Source organism: Embiotoca jacksoni, unplaced genomic scaffold (genome assembly GCF_022577435.1).
Source record: "Embiotoca jacksoni isolate LCO1_2020_lvr unplaced genomic scaffold, fEmbJac1.0.p SCAF_37, whole genome shotgun sequence".
Classification (NCBI taxonomy): domain Eukaryota; kingdom Metazoa; phylum Chordata; class Actinopteri; family Embiotocidae; genus Embiotoca; species Embiotoca jacksoni.
Genome location: NW_027185389.1, coordinates 3,209,660 through 3,231,717, shown reverse-complemented (window position 1 = coordinate 3,231,717; position 22,058 = coordinate 3,209,660). Strand labels below are relative to the sequence as shown.

The window sequence follows — 22,058 nt, the reverse complement described above, 5'->3', positions numbered from 1 at the left end:
GGAGAACGTGTCCGAGAAGGGAAACGGTAGACGGGGGGGGGGGGGGGGGGGGGGGGGCAAGAGGAGAGGAGGAGAAGAGGAGGAGAGGCAAGAGAAGAGGAGGGGGGCAGGAGAAGAGGAGGGAAGGAGAAGGACAGGAGGAGAAAAGGAGGAGAAGAGGAGGGGGAGGAGAGGACAGGAGAGGAGAAGAGGAGGAGAAGAGGAGGAGAAGAGGAGGGGGGGGGGCAGTAAAATGTGAGACAGGATGACACCAATGAGGGAGAACAGGGAGAGACGACGTCATGAAGGAAACAGATGAGATGGAGATGATGAAAAGAGAAAAGTGGGGAAAGAAGCGAGAGGCCATGAGAGGCTGTAACCGTGGCGACGGAGGAGAAGGTCAGAGCATGCAGAGCGTCATCTTCTAGACAAACACTATCTGGTACTGAGGGAGCAGCGATTCATCCGGTCCCGCCAGGAAACACCAATCTTTAACATAATATAACATATTATACGCAAATTCAAGCAATTGCTATTTTGTTTTTTAAATTCCTAAATCAATAAAATGATTGAATTAAATGTTTATTATCAAAGGAAGTGATTGTTAAATGAGTTTTATCGACACGTCCATTTGTCAGAGACGTGTCTTTGTTTGTGTTAACTTGAATTGACATGAATAAAACAGCATCGAACGCTCTTATTTTGAAAGGCTGATGAAGGCTGTCACTTTTAGAGCTTTTATTCCTTTGCCAGGTAGTGCTTAAAAAAATAAATAAAAGTAATTTCTTAAAATTTAAAAAAAAAAAATTCACTTCAAATTCTGCAAATCAAATACATTTTTTTTAGAAAATTCGCTGCAAAAATTGAACATTTTTGATCTAAATAATCCCGAACAAACTCAGCGGCGTCCTGGAGGGAGCGTCTATCAGCAGCCTCCTCCTCTACTCGACCCGCCCTCCCACCTGCTTGGTGCCGGCCTCCGGCCCGTCGCCGGGGGAGACGGCGCAGCTGGCGGTGGCCGACTTGGTGTGGCAGTGTTCCCGGCTGCAGTAGCGGTCGCAGGAGTAGTAGCGCTGCTTCTCCGCCGAGGAGTGATGATGCTTCCTCTCGTGGGAGCGGCCGCGCTCCTGGCCTCGCTCTCTGGGGGCGGCCGGGTCCGACGCTGGCTCTCCTGGTGCACCTGAGGAGGAGGAGGAGGAGGAAGAGGAGGAGGAGGAGGAGGAGGAGGAAGTGTGACCAGGTGGGAGGCGGAGCTTCTGGTGAATGTACTGGATGTCTATGTGACACCAGCCCGTGTTTGTCCACTGACCTGCGGAGGAGGCGGGCTGACCGCCGAGGGGCGTGTCCAGAGACCGCTGCCTCTTGTCCCGGTCCCGGTCCCGGCGGTGGTGGCAGCGGTGGTGGTGGTGGTGGTGGTGGTGGTGGGGTCGCTCCTGGCTGATGGGCTTCTCCAGGGTGTAGTCCCTCAGGTTGACCTCCGGGGGCCGCTGTGAGGCCACGCTGGAGGCCGAGCGCGACATGGGGCTGTTGTCGGGGACGGTCTGAGGGGCACAAGAGCTTTTAACGTCTGCGACTTCAACACATCTTCATCGTGTGTGAAAAGATGAAGGACGACGTTTTTTGATGATTCAGTAAAAATGAGCTGAGATATAAAAAAACATCGTGATCTTTTGGTAAATGAATCGACTTATTAAAAAAGATTTGATGTGACATGAGTCTCTGGAGTTTAATCTCCATTTCATGACGTGAAACTAAAACATATCTCGTCCCATGTTTGTCCTGCACCAACGTCTCTTCACGTTTCAGGAGTTTCTGCTTCAATATGAACCTTTTTTTTTGCGTCATAATGAAACTAAAAATGCTTCATAAACATCTAAATCTTATATTCTAGTTTTCTTAACAGCTGTAAACTTCTCTTCACAAAGTCAAAGCAGTAAAACAGAGTTTGATGTGTGAACGTACGGCCAGATGGATCCCAGCAGAGTGACGGGAGTGGCTCCGCTGGGACGCAGGAGACGGACGGACAGGAAACAGGAAACAGGAAGAGGATCAGCAGCAGGTTCAGGTTTACGTGACAGAAATGATACAAAACTGTTGAAAACTAATGATTTCTACATGTTGGTATTTAGGCAATAAACTTTCAGCCAAAATGAAGTTTCCATATTTGAAGAAGCATGTTCATGATTTAGAATTTTCAAATTAAGGCTGTGTGTTAATTAAACTTCAATAAATGTAAAAGACCACAAGTGTTAGTGGTAAAAATCATTAAACATTACATTTACTGTGAATTAGGTGGGATATTGTGTTGATAACCATGTAAAGGGTTTAAACTGTTGATTTAAGGAAGTGAGTCAACTACTCGTCTCCTTTGTGAGTTTAGGCCCCGCCCACTACATACAACACAAATCGCAAACAAAAAGTTTCATCAGTAAAAATTAGAATTTTGTGACCAAAACAAAACAAAAAACTGGAAGAGCAAATTTGTTTGAAATGCAAATCATTATTTTGACCGTTACATTTTTTGTTTGTAGTTTGAGTAATTAAAAACAGATTTCTAGCTTCTGTTTGCTGATTGTCAGAATAAAAATTAAACAGTTGCACGAAGCAGAAACACTCGAGTACTTTCACGACTGTTTCTTCTGCACAACTGTATCGTCCGTCATCTCCACCAGCCGCCACTAAAAACAGAAGGAAGCTCTGCAGGACGTCATGCAGATAATTCTGCACTCCGATATCTCCGAGAACGACCGGCCTGTATTCCCTGCGCTCCGTCTGCCAGGCTTCTTATCTGGACAATTAAAACGGACGCTGAATTAAAAGGTGATGAAACTGCAAAATCGGGATCTAGAGTTCCCCGATGAGTCGGGGTCAGAGGAGCGTCGGCGGGGGGGGAGGAGGAGGATGAGGAGGAGGACCGGAGTGGCGGAGGTGTCCCGTGTCTCCGTGGCACAAAGACGGAGCTCAGAGAGAGACGATCACACGGCGTCTCCTGATCCTCCAGAAGCTAGGCTCAAATTAAGGAGGAGGAAAAGCAATCTGAGGGAGCGTGGAAGATAAAGCGGGGCGACGGTGGGGAGGAGGAGGAGGAGGAAGAGGAAGGAGGAGCAGGAGGAAGGAGGAGTGGAAGATGAAGCGGAGCGACGGAGTTCCCGTCAGACGCCAGCAGCAGCAGCTCGTTTCCAAAAGGCCAAAAGCATTAATTGAATCGGCTGAAGAATTTCCTGCCCTGTGTTCAAAAAAGGTGAGAAAAATAACACGGCGACCCTCCCTCCCCCGTTCCTCACATCCTTTCATTAATCCTCCCCCCAACTCCACTTTCTCTCTAACCCAATTACCGTCTTCCCCGCCCGGTGAATCTCGGGGCCGAAGCCATTTGGAGCCGCTATCAACTTTTCGGTCGGCAGCAGGAGAAAAACAATCGTGGACAAACAGCTGGCGGCCGGCCAGCGTCTAATCAGATCAGCGAGGACTCTCCTCCGCTGTGAGAGCAGGATCAACAACGGGCTGCGAGAGGAATGCACTTTAAACGCACCGATCGATCAACATCAACATCACTCAGGAAATGAGGTGCTTCTTATATTTCTTCGGATCCAGTGAAAGATTCATTTAGAGCTTTTTTTCCGAGCCGGAGCGGGACGGACGGAGAGTCCTCCGAGTCGAGCTGCGTTCAGACGCGGCGGGACGTTTGGACACGTCGAGATCAGAGACGATGTTCATTTAGAACAACAGCGAGAGAGAACGAAACAGTCAAGGGTTAGATCACTCCTAAAATTAGTCCTCAACCGAGTCTGAAATCAGTCCTCAACCAAGTCTGAAATCAGTCCTCAACCAAGTCTGAAATCAGTCCTCAACCACGTCTAAAATCAGTCCTAAACCGAGTCTGAAATCAGTCCTCAACCAAGTCTGAAATCAGTCCTCAACCACGTCTAAAATCAGCCCTAAACCGAGTCTGAAATCAGTCCTCAACCAAGTCTGAAATCAGTCCTCAACCACGTCTAAAATCAGCCCTAAACCGAGTCTGAAATCAGTCCTCAACCAAGTCTGAAATCAGTCCTCAACCACGTCTAAAATCAGTCCTAAACCGAGTCTGAAATCAGTCCTAAACCAAGTCTAAAATCAGTCCTCAACCAAGTCTAAAATCAGTCCTCAACCAAGTCTAAAATCAGTCCTCAACCACGTCTAAAATCAGTCCTCAACCAAGTCTAAAATCAGTCCTCAACCACGTCTAAAATCAGTCCTCAACCAAGTCTAAAATCAGTCCTCAACCAAGTCTAAAATCAGTCCTCAACCACGTCTAAAATCAGTCCTCAACCACGTCTAAAATCAGTCCTCAACCACGTCTAAAATCAGTCCTCAACCACGTCTAAAATCAGTCCTCAACCAAGTCTAAAATCAGTCCTCAACCACGTCTAAAATCAGTCCTCAACCAAGTCTAAAATCAGTCCTCAACCAAGTCTAAAATCAGTCCTCAACCACGTCTAAAATCAGTCCTCAACCACGTCTAAAATCAGTCCTAAACCAAGTCTAAAATCAGTCCTAAACCAAGTCTAAAATCAGTCCAAGTTCAAGCCTAAAATCAGTTTAAAGTGAGCGGGAGTGAGTAAATCTGATGATAATGTAGAGGGTAATATAAAGAGTCTCTGCTAAAAGCTAACTAGCCTAGCTTTAGATTGTCCAAACATCACTGTTTCTGTCATTTTCAGAAGGAATCCTCCCAATATTCAGGATATATTTATGGTTTTACAGCTTATGAATAGCAGCTGTTTGACTTTTCTTCACTGTGTCTGTAGTTCCTGCCGTCTGCCTTTAGGGGGCAGTGCAGACTAAGAGACACATGAGACAGAACCTGCAGTACTGCATCCCGACTTTCTGATAACATTAACGAGTAGTTTCATGATGAAGAGGAGCGATGAAGAGGAGTGATGAAGAGGAGCGATGAAGAGGAGCTCTTACCTGCAGCTCTGTGTTGAGTCGAGGCATCGAAGCTGCTCGGCCCTGGTTCTCCAGACCCGATCCAAGGACCGGGATCGTACTGCTGACGCTGGTCTCCATCTTCCCCATCTCCACCGACTCCTGGACACACACACACACACACACACACACACACACACACACACACACACACACACACACACACACACACACACACACACACACGTCCATTAGCATCACTGAGTGAGTTTCACATCACACCCTTTCAAATTAATGGCAGTTAATTCAGTATTCAAGAAAACAAACAATAAAGTCCAAATCTACTGAGACAGGTTGGACCGGCCGGCTTCCTGTTTCCATTCATATCTTTTTAAATTAAAGTCCATGAAATGTTTTACTTCAAACCAAGAACAGGTTTTAATTTGAAACATCTGTGCAGGAAGTGTTGAGTTGAGAAAAGGTTTCTTTCTACTAATGAAGGTCTGGTTTGGTGTAAATAAAATCCTCGGACGTGAATCAGTTTGACTGTTTGTTTTCAGTATCTGTTAATATTTTAAATTTAACACAAATAAAGTGCTTGTTTTCTTTATGATTTAATTTTCTTACGTTTCCAAATACAAAATGATTTATTACATTTCATAATAAACAGTATTCTCCACGTTCACACTGAGAAGTATGAGGCACCCCTTAAAGTACCAGGACGGTCTGATCAATGCATCGAGGGTCCCTGAATGCAGCACGACACAAAAAAAAAAGTGTTTCGGGAAACAGACGGCAGCAAAAACACGTCATTAAAGCTGCCAGTTATTCAAAAATGTTTCCTGTTATTTGAGCGGAGCAGCAGAGAGACAGCGCCCCCCTGTGGACGTGTCTCCGTACCTGAGCGACGGCGGCGTCCGGCCGGTCCTCCGACGGGCCCCGGGACAACATCCTCCCGCTCGTGGCCTGCGGAGCGTCTTTGTGTTTGTCCTTCAACCAGGAGGACGACGGCTTGATGGCGTGATCGTGAGCCGGCCTGTGAGGCACAGCAGGCGCAGCTTCAACTCTCCGGTTTCACAAAGCGGTGAAAACTGAGCGCACGTTAATCTGGAAGGATTCTTTCTACTTAAAACAGTGAAAACAGACTAATAATCGAATCTACGTCTATTTATTCATTTTTTGATCTCCTGCTGTCAGGCTTCTCGGGGTCCCGACGCGGCGACCGGACTTACAGCGCGCCTCCGTTGGTGAGGGAGGTGGAGCTGGGTCGGGCCTGCGGCATGCTGGGAAGCTCCACGCTGTCGACCATCCCGGGCAGGTCTTCATCCTGCATGGAAGGCAGCAATGGCTCAAACACAGTCCCGAAATGCCACTGTGGAGGAGAGACGGAGGGACGACATGCTGAAGACGCTCACAGGCAGCAGGCAGAATATCGTTGGACCCAGATCTGGAGGGGGGGGGGGAGGGGGAGGAGGAGGGGGGCAGACCTGGGGCAGAATATTCTCTCTCGCAGTCATGCTCGAGTGTTGCACGTGTGTGTGTGTGTGCGTGTGCGTGTGTGTGTGTGTGTGTGTGCGTGTGTGTGTGTGTGTGTGCGTGTGTGTGTGTGTGTGTGCGTGCAGACGAACATGCACCTGCAGAACAGACGTGCACGGCTGCAGCCAGACGCACGACGATGCTATAAAATCTGCCTTTTTAAAAAAAAAATGCAAAATCTACGGGTGCTTTTATTTTGAAAATAATGAAATGAGGGAAGCAGTCGATGCTTTTGTAAAACACCAGCGAACAACTGGCGAGTACAAAAGCATCTTGTTCAGGTGTGTATGCATGCAGGCATACAGTCGGTGTGTGTGTGTGTGTGTGTGTGTGTGTGTGTGTGTGTGTGTGTGTGTGTGTGTGTGATGTCGTACCTGGGAGCCCGGTGCTTTCTGCTGCTGCATCTTCCTCGCTTGGTTCTGCTTGTAGTAGTCGAAGATCATCAGGGCAGCGTAGACCTTCCCCACCGTCAGCTCGTTGTCTGAGGAGGAGGAGGAGGAGGAGGAGGAGAGGAGAGGAGAGGAAGGGAGAGGAGAGGAGAGGAGAGGAGAGGAGAGGAGAGGAGAGGAGAGGAGAGGAGAGGAGAGGAGAGGAAGGGAGAGGAGAGGAGAGGAGAGGAGGTTGTGCTGACTCATCCTTTTCTCCTCCATCCATCTCTGTCTCCTTCTCACCTCCTTCAGTCTTCAGTTTAAAGGAACTTCTCTTTCATTCGTCCACAGTGAGAAATTAAAAAACAAACTGGAACTGGAATAAGTTACGACTTCTCGCCAGTAGGTGGCAGCAAAGAGCAACGATCAAAGATCACAGGAAGCGTCTTTGATCCTTTGTAAAAAAAAAAGGAAAAGGTCAAAGTTGAAAGGACGCTTACGTTTGTGAGGCGTCACCAGCAGGTCCACGGTCTTCTGAGACAGGTTGGGCCACACCGTGGACAACTCCTTCTTCAACTCAGCATCAGACAGTCGCTGGGCAACCATTCCTAGAAACCCCCCAACCCCACCGACCCCCCACACACAGAGTCAACCTCCTTCATTAAAGCAACAAGGCTGTTGGATTAAAAAACGAAGGTCCAGGCAGCTGGTTGTGGATTTACAACCCGGAGACGGTGAAGCTGAGGGAGATGCTGGTTATTGAGGCGGAGGCAGCGGAGGATGTAGCAGACACACCCAGCGCCGCTCAGAGACCTCTAATGAGTCCAAACGGGACTCACATTCCCTCATTTCCAGCTCAGAGAACAATAAATAGCAGCTGGAGCGCATCTGTGTCTCTTTTTTTAACATCATCACAGAAATGCTGCTGTTTAGAAGATATCTGATTTTTTGTACAGTATTAGCTGTCAGACTAATAATAATAAAAAAGGTTTTCTACCGTTCACCTTCTGATTATTAGAAGGTGTTAAACAGAATGAGAAAATCTCTCGTTTGAGATTTAAATCTCTAATAAAGGGTATAAATGAGAATCTGCTGACACGGCATCCCTGACAGACACATTTGGATCTCATGTTTACAACATATGATGGGAATCTGCACGGGCTGGGTTACATGGTCAACATACATGTTTCAACATGGTCAACATACATGTTTCAACATGGTCAACATACATGTTTCACAAGGTCAACATACATGTTTCACATGGTCAACATACATATTTCACAAGGTCAACATACATGTTTCAACATGGTCAACATACATGTTTCAACATGGTCAACATACATGTTTCAGATGGTCAATATACATGTTTCAACATGGTCAACACATGTTTCAACATGATCAACATACATGTTTCACATGGTCAACATACATGTTTCAACATGGTCAACATTCATGTTTCAGATGGTCAATATACATGTTTCAACATGGTCAACATACATGTTTCAGATGGTCAATATACATGTTTCAACATGGTCAACACATGTTTCAACATGGTCAACATTCATGTTTCACATGGTCAACATACATGTTTCAACATGGTCAACATACATGTTTCAGATGGTCAATATACATGTTTCAACATGGTCAACACATGTTTCAACATGGTCAACATACATGTTTCAACATGGTCAACATACATGTTTCAACATGGTCAACACGTTTCAACATGGTCAACATTCATGTTTCACATGGTCAACATACATGTTTCAACATGGTCAACATACATGTTTCACATGGTCAACATACATGTTTCAACATGGTCAACATACATGTTTCAACATGGTCAACATACATGTTTCACATGGTCAACATTCATGTTTCAACATGGTCAACATACATGTTTCAACATGGTCAACATACATGTTTCACATGGTCAACATTCATGTTTCAACATGGACAACATACATGTTTCAACATGGTCAACATACATGTTTCAACATGATCAACATACATGTTTCAACATGGTCAACATACATGTTTCACATGGACAACATACATGTTTCACATGGTCAACATGCATGTTTCACATGGACAACATACATGTTTCACATGGTCAACATACATGTTTCAACATGATCAACATACATGTTTCAACATGGTCAACATACATGTTTCAACATGATCAACATACATGTTTCACATGATCAACATACATGTTTCAACATGGTCAACATACATGTTTCAACATGATCAACATACATGTTTCACATGGTCAACATACATGTTTCAACATGGTCAACATACATGTTTCAACATGATCAACATACATGTTTCAACATTGACAACATACATGTTTCACATGGTCAACATACATGTTTCAACATGGTCAACATTCATGTTTCAACATGGACAACATACATGTTTCAACATGATCAACATACATGTTTCAACATGGTCAACATACATGTTTCAACATGGTCAACATACATGTTTCAACATGGTCAACATTCATGTTTCAACATGGACAACATACATGTTTCAACATGGTCAACATACATGTTTCAACATGGTCAACATTCATGTTTCACATGGTCAACATACATGTTTCACATGGACAACATACATGTTTCAACATGGTCAACATACATGTTTCAACATGGTCAACATTCATGTTTCACATGGTCAACATACATGTTTCACATGGACAACATACATGTTTCAACATGGTCAACATACATGTTTCAACATGGTCAACATTCATGTTTCACATGGTCAACATACATGCTTCACATGGTCAACATACATGTTTCACATGGACAACATACATGTTTCACATGGTCAACATACATGTTTCACATGGACAACATACATGTTTCACATGGTCAACATACATGTTTCAACATGGTCAACATACATGTTTCACATGGTCAACATACATGTTTCAACATGGTCAACATACATGTTTCACATGGTCAACATTCATGTTTCAACATGGTCAACATACATGTTTCAACATGGTCAACATACATGTTTCACATGGTCAACATACATGTTTCAACATGGTCAACATACATGTTTCACATGGTCAACATTCATGTTTCAACATGGACAACATACATGTTTCAACATGGTCAACATACATGTTTCAACATGATCAACATACATGTTTCAACATGGTCAACATACATGTTTCACATGGACAACATACATGTTTCACATGGTCAACATGCATGTTTCACATGGACAACATACATGTTTCACATGGTCAACATACATGTTTCAACATGATCAACATACATGTTTCAACATGGTCAACATACATGTTTCAACATGGTCAACATACATGTTTCACATGGACAACATACATGTTTCACATGGTCAACATACATGTTTCACATGGTCAACATACATGTTTCACATGGACAACATACATGTTTCACATGGACAACATACATGTTTCACATGGTCAACATACATGTTTCAACATGGTCAACATACATGTTTCACATGGACAACATACATGTTTCACATGGACAACATACATGTTTCACGTGCAGAATCACGTGAAATTCATGTCGTTTTTCCTGTAAGGGACAAAAAAATCCTGAACTTCAACTTTTCACATCATCATCATCTCTATTTTCTTAAATGTCAGCTGTAGGTGGAAACAGTACAAAACTTTTACTGTGGAAAATTTGCGATTAATAACAGTTTGATATAGTTTGTAGTTTCTTATAGGAAACAGATTTATACCAAATGTTCACGAGGAGTTTAGATGACTTGCAGAATTTGCAGTTTTAGTTTTTGCAGGTGGTGAAATAAAGTTTTATATTTTGTTCTTGATCGTTTTAATACAGTAAAATAAACTGACTGTCTCACCATTTTTCACCAACAACTACTTCCTGTTCAAAAACGCATGAAGCACTTTTCTACTCAGATTATTAATCCTCCATAACTGAACCACATTTTTGTTATATCGATTATCAATATTCTTTCTAATTCATCCTGAGGTGTGTGTGTGTGTGTGTGTGTGTGTGTGTGTGTGTGTGTGTGTGTGTGTGTGTGTGTGTGTGTGTGTGTGTGTGTGTGTGTGTGTGTGTGTGTGTGTGTGTGTGTGTGTGTGTGTGTGTGTGTGTGTGTGTGTGTGTGGAGTTTCTCTGACCTGAGGCCAGCTTGATCTCCAGCGCCGTGCGGATCAGCGCCATCAGGGTGGAGGTGAAGTGTACCGTGTTGTCGTCGGCGATGGGCATGTTCATCTTGACGAGGCGCTGAGAGGAGAAGAGGCGGGGGGAGTGGGGGGGGGGGAGGTAGCGAGGCGACAAGACACGAGACACAACGTGAGACCACCAGGCGGCTGCATTGAAACTACCCCCCCTCCCTCTCCGCCCCCCCCTCCCCCACAAATCACAAAACCCCCGGAGAGTTCAGTCTGTGTGCTGCTGCGATCCCCGTCCCACTGATCCACTCATATTTGAAGGTTTTTTTGTTGTTGTTTTTTTACATGTGTGAGTGAGTTGAAGGCCGCATTGATAAAAAAAAAAATAAAAAGAAGTTCCCTGAGACTTCGGTCCAGCACACAAAAAGCCTTCTCCCACAAAGAAGAAACGTACGGAGGAGACAAACTAGACATCCACATTCACTGCTACCGGCTACGGTATGCACTACGCTGCAAGTCAAAGTGCACTGGAGCAAGACTGACATCGACCGGAAAGAAGGTGAAGAGAGGAAGAGGCATGTGAACGCATAACCATGAGGGTGCCTGGACACGTCGCAGGAGCTCGACTCTGAGGCTGCCATCCGGCCAATCGTCAGCTTGACTTTTTCTCTACGTGATCGTGTGGCAATAAAAAGAAAAGAGTCCGTCCCACCGAAAGGACTCGGTGTTGGTGGAGGACTTAATGGCGCCGCTAAAACCAGAATGCTGCTGCGAGGATTGTCGCTGTAAGAGTTGAGCTCCCCTGAACAACAACGAGAGAGAGAGAACAACAAAAACAACAACAACAAAAAAAAAAAGCATTCACCTACATGTGCTATCAGTGGCAGTGCAGAGAGTCAAGAGAGAGCAGAGTCAGAATGAGATGGGAGAGGAGTGGGGGAGGAGGGGGGATGGAGAGCTGAGGGGGGCGCGCACACACACACACACACACACACACACACACACACACACACACACACACACACACACACACACACACACACACACACACACACTCGTACAACCACTGTACGGTGTCACACACACACACACAATCACAGGCTGCACAACTAATTCAAAAAGAACAGTTTATTATCAATTATCAATCAGCCGTCCAATCACAGTGAAGGAAGGGGCGGGACTAATGCGGTCGTCATAGACACTGTTCGCTGATTGGTTCCAGGAGATTCCTGGACCGGCGATCGATCTGCTTTTTTTTTTTTTTTTTTTTTTACTTGCAGCAGCCAGAAGTGACCATATTTGGATGAGCTGAGGGCTACGAAAAACACTATGCCCGCCCACCTGTACCGGCAACCTGACTGCACCCCAGGCCTGTCAATCAAACCAGACATGCGCCCATCAATACATGTCAGTGTTTGAGTCCTAATATGTAATGAACACTGGAGTTATTTCCAGAAGGGAACTCTGATCATTAGGAGTTTATCAAATGACACCATGATGACTTGATGCTTTATGAGAGTCTATTGGAGCCCCTGGTGGCCCTCAGTGGTATTACACTTTCTGCATTGGCTACACATTTCAGACCATTTTTTATATAATTTATGAATCTAATAAATAAATAAAGTCATACAGTTGTATTTTTCTTTGATGCTGTGCAGCGCTAGTGTTCAACACACACACACACACACACACACACAACACACACACACACACACACACACACACACACAAATATATCTCCCGCAGTGAAGAGACTGAGATGATATGAAAGAAAGAATGAGAAGGAATGAGCAGCAAAGACAGAACCACAAAGTGAAAAGCACACGTAGAAAATATTTCTCCCACAGAAAAGCAACAGAAGCTACACACACACACACACACACACCTACACACACACACACACACACACACACACACACACACACACACACACACACACACTGCTCCACAAAATTAAAACCCAAACTAAGGTGTACCATTCAAAGGAAAATAGTGACATAAGGGAGCAAAATTTCCTCCACAAACATGATCAAATGTTAATTAAGTCTTCTGTCGGGGATTAGCAAAAACAGGAAGGACAGTAAGAGATGAGGGGGAGGGGCTTACACATAAAAAAAAAAATATATATATATATCAGAGCGCTAGCAATAAAAAAACAAAGTGAAAGGAAACGAGAGCAGAGCACAGACGTTTGGCCTGAGTTGACGCCAATGAGGGAGAGAAAAGGTTTGTCGAGCAGAAGGTGGAGGAGGAAGAGGAGGAAGAGGAGGGTCTACCTTGTAGGCGACTCTCGGCGGACATTTCTTTCCCAAACCTAAGGGTGGGGACATGTGGAGCAGCATCTGATACATATCGAGGGTACTTGATACGGCCACTTCACGTGGGCGGGGAAATCAAAAAACAGAAGGCAAAAAAAAACAAAACAGAGAAGGATGGGGGGGGGGGGGGGGGTAGAGAAGAAGGAAGAAATCAAACAACAGGAGAACAATGGAGAGGGGAGGAGGGGGGGGGGGACAGAAATCTGGTGTTAATAGATTTCTCTAGAGAGTGAGATGTGAGATGCCATCCTCCGGCTGCTGGATGGATGCATCGCTGTGGGGGGGGGAGGGAGGGGTGGGTGGAGCTCAGGATCCCTGAGAGGAGACATGGGATGGTAAAAGAGTGAGGATGATGATGACGATGATGACGATGATGATGATGGGAGGTTGACCCAACACGCCGAAGGATGCTGACGGTGAAGGAGGGCAGAGATGACAGCACTGCAACGGGGATGTCGGCCTCGGCATGCTCGCAGACATCCCGCTGGCACGTCAACCAGGGGTGCACCGAGACAAAGCTTTCACCGCCGGCCCCCGGGGGCGGAGCTTTTCCTCCAGGGGAGAGGAGAGGGGGGGGGCAGGGGGGGTTCACAACAGATCAAATCACGATCCGATTTGAGGGTTTTTTTCTGGGGGAGAAGCGAGGAAAGCGGCTTTGACGGGCGGCGTGAAAGCTTTGTTTCCACTCCGGCATCATCAACCAAAAAGCCAGAACCAGATCTGAAGGTGTGGGTGGGTGAGGGCGGGGGTGGGGGGAGGGGGAGGGGGCGGGAGGGGGGGTGTGCTAGTGGTAGAGGCGATTTTTCATCGGTGCACAGCCATTCAAAAGTTAAAAAGAGTCTCTCGGCATAAAAGAGGTAACAACAAAGCACCCTACGTGACGGAGGTGAGTCTGGTATTTTCCAAACCTTGTATGCTACCCTATTCGGGCAGTTCTTCCCTAAGCCGAGGGGGGGCGAGATAACACGTAACAAATTGTACATATCCTTATAGGAAATCCGTCCGCTGTGGAGAAGAACAAGCACATAAAATAAACACGTTCAAAGCAACAAGCTTCAAATCAGACAGTAATCATGAGAGGGAGTCACCTCGGCCACAAACAAGGGGAGGGGGGGGAGGGGTTGGGGGAGGGGAGGGCGGGGGTGGGGGGGTGGGGGAGGGAGGGGTCTTACTCCCTCCTCTCTACTGTGTGTGTGTGTGTGTGTGTGTTATTCTCGGGGACATACCAGGCGGCTGGGTCGTACTCGGCCCAAACCCGGATGAACTCATCGAGGTGATGAGGCCCCAGGATGGAGGAGTCCCGGGTCAGGTACTCGAAGTTGTCCATGATGACGGCCACGAACAGGTTCAACATCTGGAACGGATGGCGGACGATTAATTACACACAGACGAGGTTCGGTCGGATACAATAAAAATACATCAGTTGAATTTTACGTCCGTTATGAATCCTCCAGTTCAGATTCTGTCCGTCACCATCTTTGCTAGTTTGGAGCAGGAAGTGACCATATTTGGATGAGCTGGGGGAGGAGCCAGCGGTGGATCTGACCGATCTGATTGGAAACCTGACGATACTACGTCCCGCCCACCGATAGCTGTAACCTGACTGCACCACAGGCCTGTCAATCAAACAGACACGCCCCCAAAACCAGGTCTTCTTGAATCTTCTTTTCTAATGAATGAGGGATTATTTTCAGATGGACCTCCAGAAAACTAATAAGAAGGAGTGACTTTAGCTAACAACACCGAGATAACTGATGGACACATTTTATTCACTTTGGATTTGATGAGAGAAGTTGAATGGGAGTCTATGGAGCCGGAGGCTTTTTGGAGCCGACCTCTAGTGGCACTCGCTGGTATTGCAGCTGAAGACACTTCTGGATCAGAACCATTTTACAGACCTGAAGATACGAACACTTTTAGAAACAGTCTGTGATTCATGGAAATAAGCCGTCATATCTCTAATGCTGAATATAAGAGATATTTCACTTCCATAACACACTTTTAATTGTCAATTTCTGATGTTAAGTGGAGAAATTTTTACTTTAATATAAACTGTATTAGTGAAAAGTCTATAATTAGTATTTTTTTCAATCGTGTAAGTTTTGGTTGTGAATGAGGCATTCGTTAAAATAATTTCTTGTTTAGGTTAGGTTAGGTCGTTACTTTAATAATCCCCGAGGGGAAATTTTTTTTCGCTACAGCGGCATACAGAAGCAATAAGATAATACATTTATTATTTATTTATTGCATTTCTTGACTGTCTGTCTCTCTTCGTCAGCGTTTTGAAGAACTGCTATTTTGTCCCGTTATGACGAGCCTTTTAGAAATATCGCTGTTCATAAGTGATGCTGGAAAATCAATACAGCAGCAAACTTCTGGGCTTTTTTGTTTTTTAAGATGCTCCACTCTGGATATTGGAGCTCTGATTTCTTTACGTTATAAAAGCTCCACACTTAAAAAAAAACAACAAAGAAAAGACCTTTAGATGCGACTGACCAGGAAGGAGCAGAGGAAGATGAAGGAGACAAAGTAGAAGTAGGCGAAGTCGCTGCCGCACTCCTTCCCCTGAGACCCCGACCGCTCGTCGCAGGCTCGGCGGCTCAAACACGACAACATGATCTCGTGCCACGCCTCCCCGGTGGCGCTCCTGACCGGACAGACGCACGTTTAACCCAAGAGGTCGGCGGCACTGAACAACAAAGCTTTGACCTCGTCAACGGTGATGTCATACGTGATGTCATACGTGATGCAACGCCTCCTCTACCTGAACAGCAGCATGAGAGCCTGCAGGAACGTCCGGAAGTTGTTGTGGTGATTGATCGCCGTGTCCTCGTTCAGGTCAATGTTGCCGAACACCTGAAGAAGAAGAAGGAGAAGGAGAAGGAGAAGGAGAAGGAGAAGGAGAAGAAGGAGCAGAAGAAGAAGAAGGAGAAGAAGAAGAAGGAGAAGAAGAAGGAGAAGGAGAAGAAGAAGAAGAAGAAGAAGAAGAAGGAGAAGAAGGAGAAGAAGAAGAAGGAGAAGGAGAAGAAGAAGAAGAAGAAGAAGAAGAAGAAGAAGAAGAAGAAGAAGAAGAAGGAGGAGAAGGAGAAGAAGGAGCAGAAGAAGAAGAAGGAGAAGAAGAAGAAGGAGAAGAAGGAGAAGAAGAAGAAGAAGGAGGAGGAGAAGAAGAAGTGTTTTCGATTTCTCAGAAATACGTCCCATCGGTTTGATCTCTGTGGTGAATACCTGCATCCCGATGATGGCGTAGATGAAGAAGAGCATGGCGATCAGCAGGCAAACGTACGGCAGAGCCTTCGGGAGGAAAAAAAACCAAAACACGCTAATTATTCATGTTCATGTTTGTGTGTGAGAGTAAATGTGTTTTGTGCCGCCGGCACCTTGAAGGACTGCACGAAGGTCCAGAGCAGGATGCGGATGGTGTAGCCCTGCCGCAGCAGCTTGATGAGGCGCGCCGCCCTGAAGAGCCGCAGGAAGCTGAGGTTCAGCAGGCGGTCCTGTTGGACAGCAGACGCACGTTTTCTGTCACTGCCGCTTTTTTGAATGACTTCATTTCTAGAGATCGGGGGGACGCTTTTGTAAAATAGCCCTTAAAAATAAGAAATAAAAAGTTGATTCGACGATCGTTCTTGTTCTTTTTTACCGGCGCCTGTATTGTAATACGTTACTCCCGTCAGCAGGTGGCAGTAATACACTTAAAAAGATGCCCGCCCAAAAAAAAAAAAAAAACATAGGAAGAACACGTTGCTAGCAGGAGATGGAAAAGAAAGTTTCCGTGTTTTCTGCTCCAGTTGTTTTGTTTTGTTTCGTGATCGTTTGTCTTTGTACGTTCATACTTAGTTTTTTATAGAATCGTTGGTGACCTCGTCACCCATCAGGTACTTTTGAGCAAATAGCTTCAGACACCATTTCTGTCTGAGTTTGAGTTGCCTTTTTATTTTATATCATTTATTTCCAGATTCCAGCTGTCTGGTCCTTTTTATTGGATTAATCTCCAGGGTTTTTTTTTAGTTTCCTTCGTCAATAACGATCAGTGACGGACTAGAAGCCCAATTGCAAATGGCCGCGGAGCTCTTTTACCATCGTAGAGGAGAAAATGTGCTGACTCACCGTAGTCTAGTGACGTTTGGTGCCCGGAGAAACACCGGAGACGACAATCAACAACAAACGTAGAGAGACGGAGAGACGTAGAGACGTGAAGAGGAAGGTGGAGGAGAGAGAACAACAACAGTCATATCGCACAACGTGAACCCAAACGAGCACACACATGTAAATCCGCCGGCCTCTCGGCGGTGCACACGCGTGTGCAGAGTGTAAGTGATGTCGGGATGACGGAGGTTCTTACATTGATTTCGGTCACCAGGATGTCGGTGATGCTTCCCAACACGGTCACAAAGTCGAAGACGTTCCAGGCGTCCTTCAGGTAGTTCTGAGAGGCGGCGGGTGGAAAATGATTAGCTTTGTATTTATCTGTCGGGACCTTCGGAGCTCAGAGACTGTTGAACGCGGCGCAGCGATGCACCCGGAGGAAGCAGGAAGCAGGAAACCTAGCTGTTTGATTAGCTGGTATCGAGAGAAGAAAAGCTGTTTTTTGGCGTTGTTTGCTGTTTATTAACTTAAGTTTGGCTGTTTCTTTATATCCAAATTAGCTGTTTGTCAGATTTGTTAGCAGGTTGTTAACAATTTGTTAAGTTGAATTTAGATGTATTTTAACACAATTAGCCGTTCGTTAGCTTCGTCAGGTGCTGATGTCGATCAGGAAACGACTCCTGGAACACTTCGTTGCTTCCTGCTGCTCCGGGTGCATCGCTGCGCTGCGTTCAACAGGAACGGACTCTGAACTCGTGACCGTCACCCACCAGCGGGCCGAAGGCGATGATCTTGAGGATGCACTCCAGAGAGAAGAGGGTGGTGAAGACGATGTTGAGGTTCTTCAGCATCGCTTCGTAGAAGTCCGGAGCTCCGTGGAACTGGAAGACAGCGAGTGTGTTCGAATAGTTAACGAACCCGGGAGCTGAAACTGCGTTGTGTCGCCGATGTGGAAACGTTCCTACCTTCATCATGAGCACCACGGTGTTGACGGCGATCATGATCATGATGGAGTACTCGAACGGAGCCGACACCACGAACTTCCACATCCTGTACTGGAAGGACTGCGTGTTCATGGGCATGTAGCGCGTCAGAGGTTTGGCGTTGATGGCGAAGTCGATACAGGCTCTCTGGGAACGAAGAAAAAACAACTGATAACCAAAATGCTGAAAATACATTTGGTCCCGTACACAGGATGCAATACACACATGACCAGTTGGGGGCAGTATGGAGACGGGACGTGATCAGGAACCTGCAAAACTACATGGAAACAGAGTCGGAAAATGATGGAAAAAACAGGGCGTGGGCGGAGCGATTGTCGCCATGTCTATTGTTTACATCAGGAAGTCGTCATGGTATCCTTGTTTCTGTGGTGCGCCCTCTAGTGGAGTCCTCCAGTAACACCACGTAAAGTACAGAAAGTATGTGAACGATAACGAATGCGTGGTTTAACTACAAGTAGGTGTTCAGCGTGCATCTGGATATGTCGGTGCGTATTGATGTCTTAATAATGAGCCCTTAAAATAACAATAAAATCCTGCAGCACTGACGTAAAACCAGGTTTTTGTTGGTCAATGTGCCATCGAAGCTCCTGAACAGACTTTTGTAAAGGATATTTGTTCTTATACGCATGCAGAATCATTTAAACATTTAAGCAACTTATTGTAAATTATGTGTCAAATTCAACTCTACCGTTGAGTTTTTCAGCGACAGGAAGAACCTTCCTTGAACTTTTAATCCATCCAGGAAACAAAAAGGACAAAATTAGATAAAACTGAGACACTAATGACAGAATCGTGTAACCGCAACGTAAAACCTCCGAGCTGAACGTTTACCTCGTTCTTCTCCAGGCTGCACTCGGACAGGGCCTTGTCTCCCTGCTCCTGGAAGGTGATGATGATCAGGGCGACGAAGATGTTGACGAAGAAGAACGGGAAGACCACGAAGTAGACCACGTAGAAGATGGACATTTCTATCCGGTAGCCCGGGCTGGGACCCTTGTCCTCAAAGGTGGCGTCAACGGAGTGCTTCAAAACGCTGGCGAGGAGAAACGGAGCAGTCATTCTTATTAAAAAATAATATTAAGAAGCTCATGGAGTTTATATTAAAGTAAAATTTCTCCACTGAACATCAGAAATTGACAATTAAAAGTGTGTTATGGAAGTGAAATATCTCTTATATTCAACATTAGAGATATGAAGGCTTATTTCCATGAATCACAGACTGGATATAAAAGTGTTCGTAGCTTCAGATCTGAAAAATGGTTCTGATCCAGAAGTGTCTTCAGCTGCAATACCAGCGAGTGCCACTAGAGGTCGGCTCCAAAAAGCCTCCGGCTCCATAGACTCCCATTCAACTTCTGTCATCAAATCCAAAGTGAATAAAATGTGTCCATCAGTTATCTCGGTGTTGTTAGCTAAAGTCACTCCTTCTTATTAGTTTTCTGGAGGTCCATCTGAAAATAATCCCTCATTCATTAGAAAAGAAGATTCAAGAAGACCTGTTTTTGGGGGCGTGTCTGTTTGATTGACAGGCCTGTGGTGCAGTAAGCTTAAAGCTATCGGTGGGCGGGACGTAGTATCGTCAGGTTTCCAATCAGATCGGTCATATCCACCACTGGCTCCTCCCCCAGCTCGTCCAAATATGGTCACTTCCTGCTCCAAACCGCTCCGAACTAGCAAAGATGGTGACGGACAGAATCTGAACTGGAGGATTCATAACGTTCACAAACCAACGATGACATCACTGCTGGCTGCTGATTGGTTCAAACTGTTTATACGCCAATCGTCAACAAATTACTTTCAGAACTAAATCCTGAAAGACACCAGCAGGTCCTCAGTAAGGGGGCTCACCAGGGAAACAGGGACAAGGACCCGTCCTGGGACTGAAGGTCTGAAACCGCTCGCATCCTTTACAGCTATTTTCTTTAATGAGGCCGAAAGAACTACTTCATGAAGCAATATTTTACCGCCTGCAAACATAAACGCTCTCCTGGCGCTCTGCAAGCATCGAAAAGTGTTGAAATGTGAGGAAAACGATTTCCTCGTTCGGCTGCGTCGTAGCGCCGCGGGAGGAATGTGTATATCGGTGGTGCTGATGGAGGAGAAAGTGCTGCTTCACTCTGTCTGACTTCTGACCGGTACGTTAATCCTGACCCCCGAAGACACGGCCGTCCTCCGCTCCAGCAGTTTAATAGAGTCTCATAAAGCTGGAGCAGCATTGAGAAACAGATTAAAGGTCCAATATTGGACACTTTTCCTGCGTTTTATTTGATCTCCTGAAGACGATATTTCTTTGTGGTTTTAAGTGCTGAAAACCATCTCGGTGTAGTATTTTTTACAGGATGTTCTGTGTCTGCGTCTTTAAAGGGCTTCAACATTAACGGCCCTCTCTTCTGATTGGCTGAATCTTTTACTGAGTGATGCACGTCCAAAGCCAATCACTGGGATTTTCTTCTTCGGTCTTGTAAGCTTGCTAGTTCCTACAACGAAATAAACCCCCATTTTCTTCTACATAGAAAGTTGGACGTATGACATGAGTTTGTGACATCACAAACTTATAGGAAGTCCAAACGGCACAGCTGCTGATTACTGGCTGTGAAAGATTCTCTGTGGCCACTTTCACAGTATTTATAGCACCTGGAGCTGCCTTATAATAATAATAATTAAAAAAAAACTAAAATTATACAATATGGGACCTTTAAAGAAAGAATTGTGGTCATATTTACAAATAAATATATAAAGACCTGTGGTTTTAATACTCTCTTCATACTTGTCATTTCTGTCCATTTTTGGGTTGAATATCGTCCCAGAAACTCTCAGAAAATCCACCGTGATGTTTTTCCCCCCGTTTGTATTTCCAGTTGGGTTTTCCCACCGGGACGAAGCACTTACGTGGGCCATCCCTCCCCGGTGGAGACGGTGAAGAGCGTCAGGAAGGCCCACAGCACGTTGTCGTAGTGGAACTCGTACTTCCTCCACTCGCGGGTCATCGCGGCCACCTCGTCCTTGTCGTAGTCCAGGAACTGTCCTCTGGAAGACACACGGGAGACGGGAGGGAAGCTGAGCGGGGTCAGACGGGCGAAACATATCACTTATAAAAATACAAATGTAAAAAAAAGGCGGCGGGAGTGTTAGACGGACTTGCAGTCCTTCTCGAGGCCCTTGGACTCGTCGGTGCAGTAGAAGAACTTCCCCTTGAAGAGCTGCACGGCGATGACGGCGAAGATGAACATGAAGAGGATGTAGACGATGAGGATGTTCAGCACGTTCTTCAGAGAGTTGACCACGCAGTCGAACACCGCCTGCAGGCCACGCCCACACAGTCATTTAGGATATATATATATATTGGTTATAATGAATTAATATAAAAGTATATGGATTACTTTGAAACATTTCACCCAGTCAGGACAGTTCAAAAACAAGAGGGGAGAACAAATAAGCTTTCTGTAAACTTTCAGCTCCTCCGACATGACTTTAGTTTTTTAATAAAATAAAAGGAAATCAAAGTAAAAGAGAAATAAATGAGGAGTTTTAGATTGTTTGCAGGTTTTTACTGCAACCTGGAAAAGAAACCTTCATCTGGTGTCTGCTGTTTGTCCTCTTTTCTACCTGCAGTGGAACAGCTGAGCTCATTTTAATTTCTCACCACTTTGATATGAAGCTTGATTATTATGTTTTATGAAGCAGAGCACCACTTATTATT

At 45.4% G+C, this 22,058-nt stretch overlaps 1 protein-coding gene across 1 annotated transcript in view; it reads right to left on the bottom strand.

Moving 5' to 3' along the window:
- cacna1ba (calcium channel, voltage-dependent, N type, alpha 1B subunit, a) overlaps positions 1-22,058 on the bottom strand; it is an 81,107-nt gene that overhangs the window by 5,035 nt on the left and 54,014 nt on the right. The window contains 21 exon segments of the mRNA XM_069166196.1: positions 942-1,159; positions 1,289-1,520; positions 1,942-1,980; positions 4,933-5,052; positions 5,791-5,926; positions 6,123-6,262; positions 6,801-6,907; positions 7,295-7,402; positions 10,957-11,062; positions 14,177-14,273; positions 14,495-14,622; positions 15,765-15,915; positions 16,033-16,124; positions 16,494-16,559; positions 16,646-16,762; positions 17,611-17,694; positions 18,125-18,235; positions 18,320-18,484; positions 19,190-19,391; positions 21,248-21,385; positions 21,497-21,657. Of these exon segments, the coding sequence (XP_069022297.1) occupies positions 942-1,159; positions 1,289-1,520; positions 1,942-1,980; positions 4,933-5,052; positions 5,791-5,926; positions 6,123-6,262; positions 6,801-6,907; positions 7,295-7,402; positions 10,957-11,062; positions 14,177-14,273; positions 14,495-14,622; positions 15,765-15,915; positions 16,033-16,124; positions 16,494-16,559; positions 16,646-16,762; positions 17,611-17,694; positions 18,125-18,235; positions 18,320-18,484; positions 19,190-19,391; positions 21,248-21,385; positions 21,497-21,657 (2,718 nt within the window).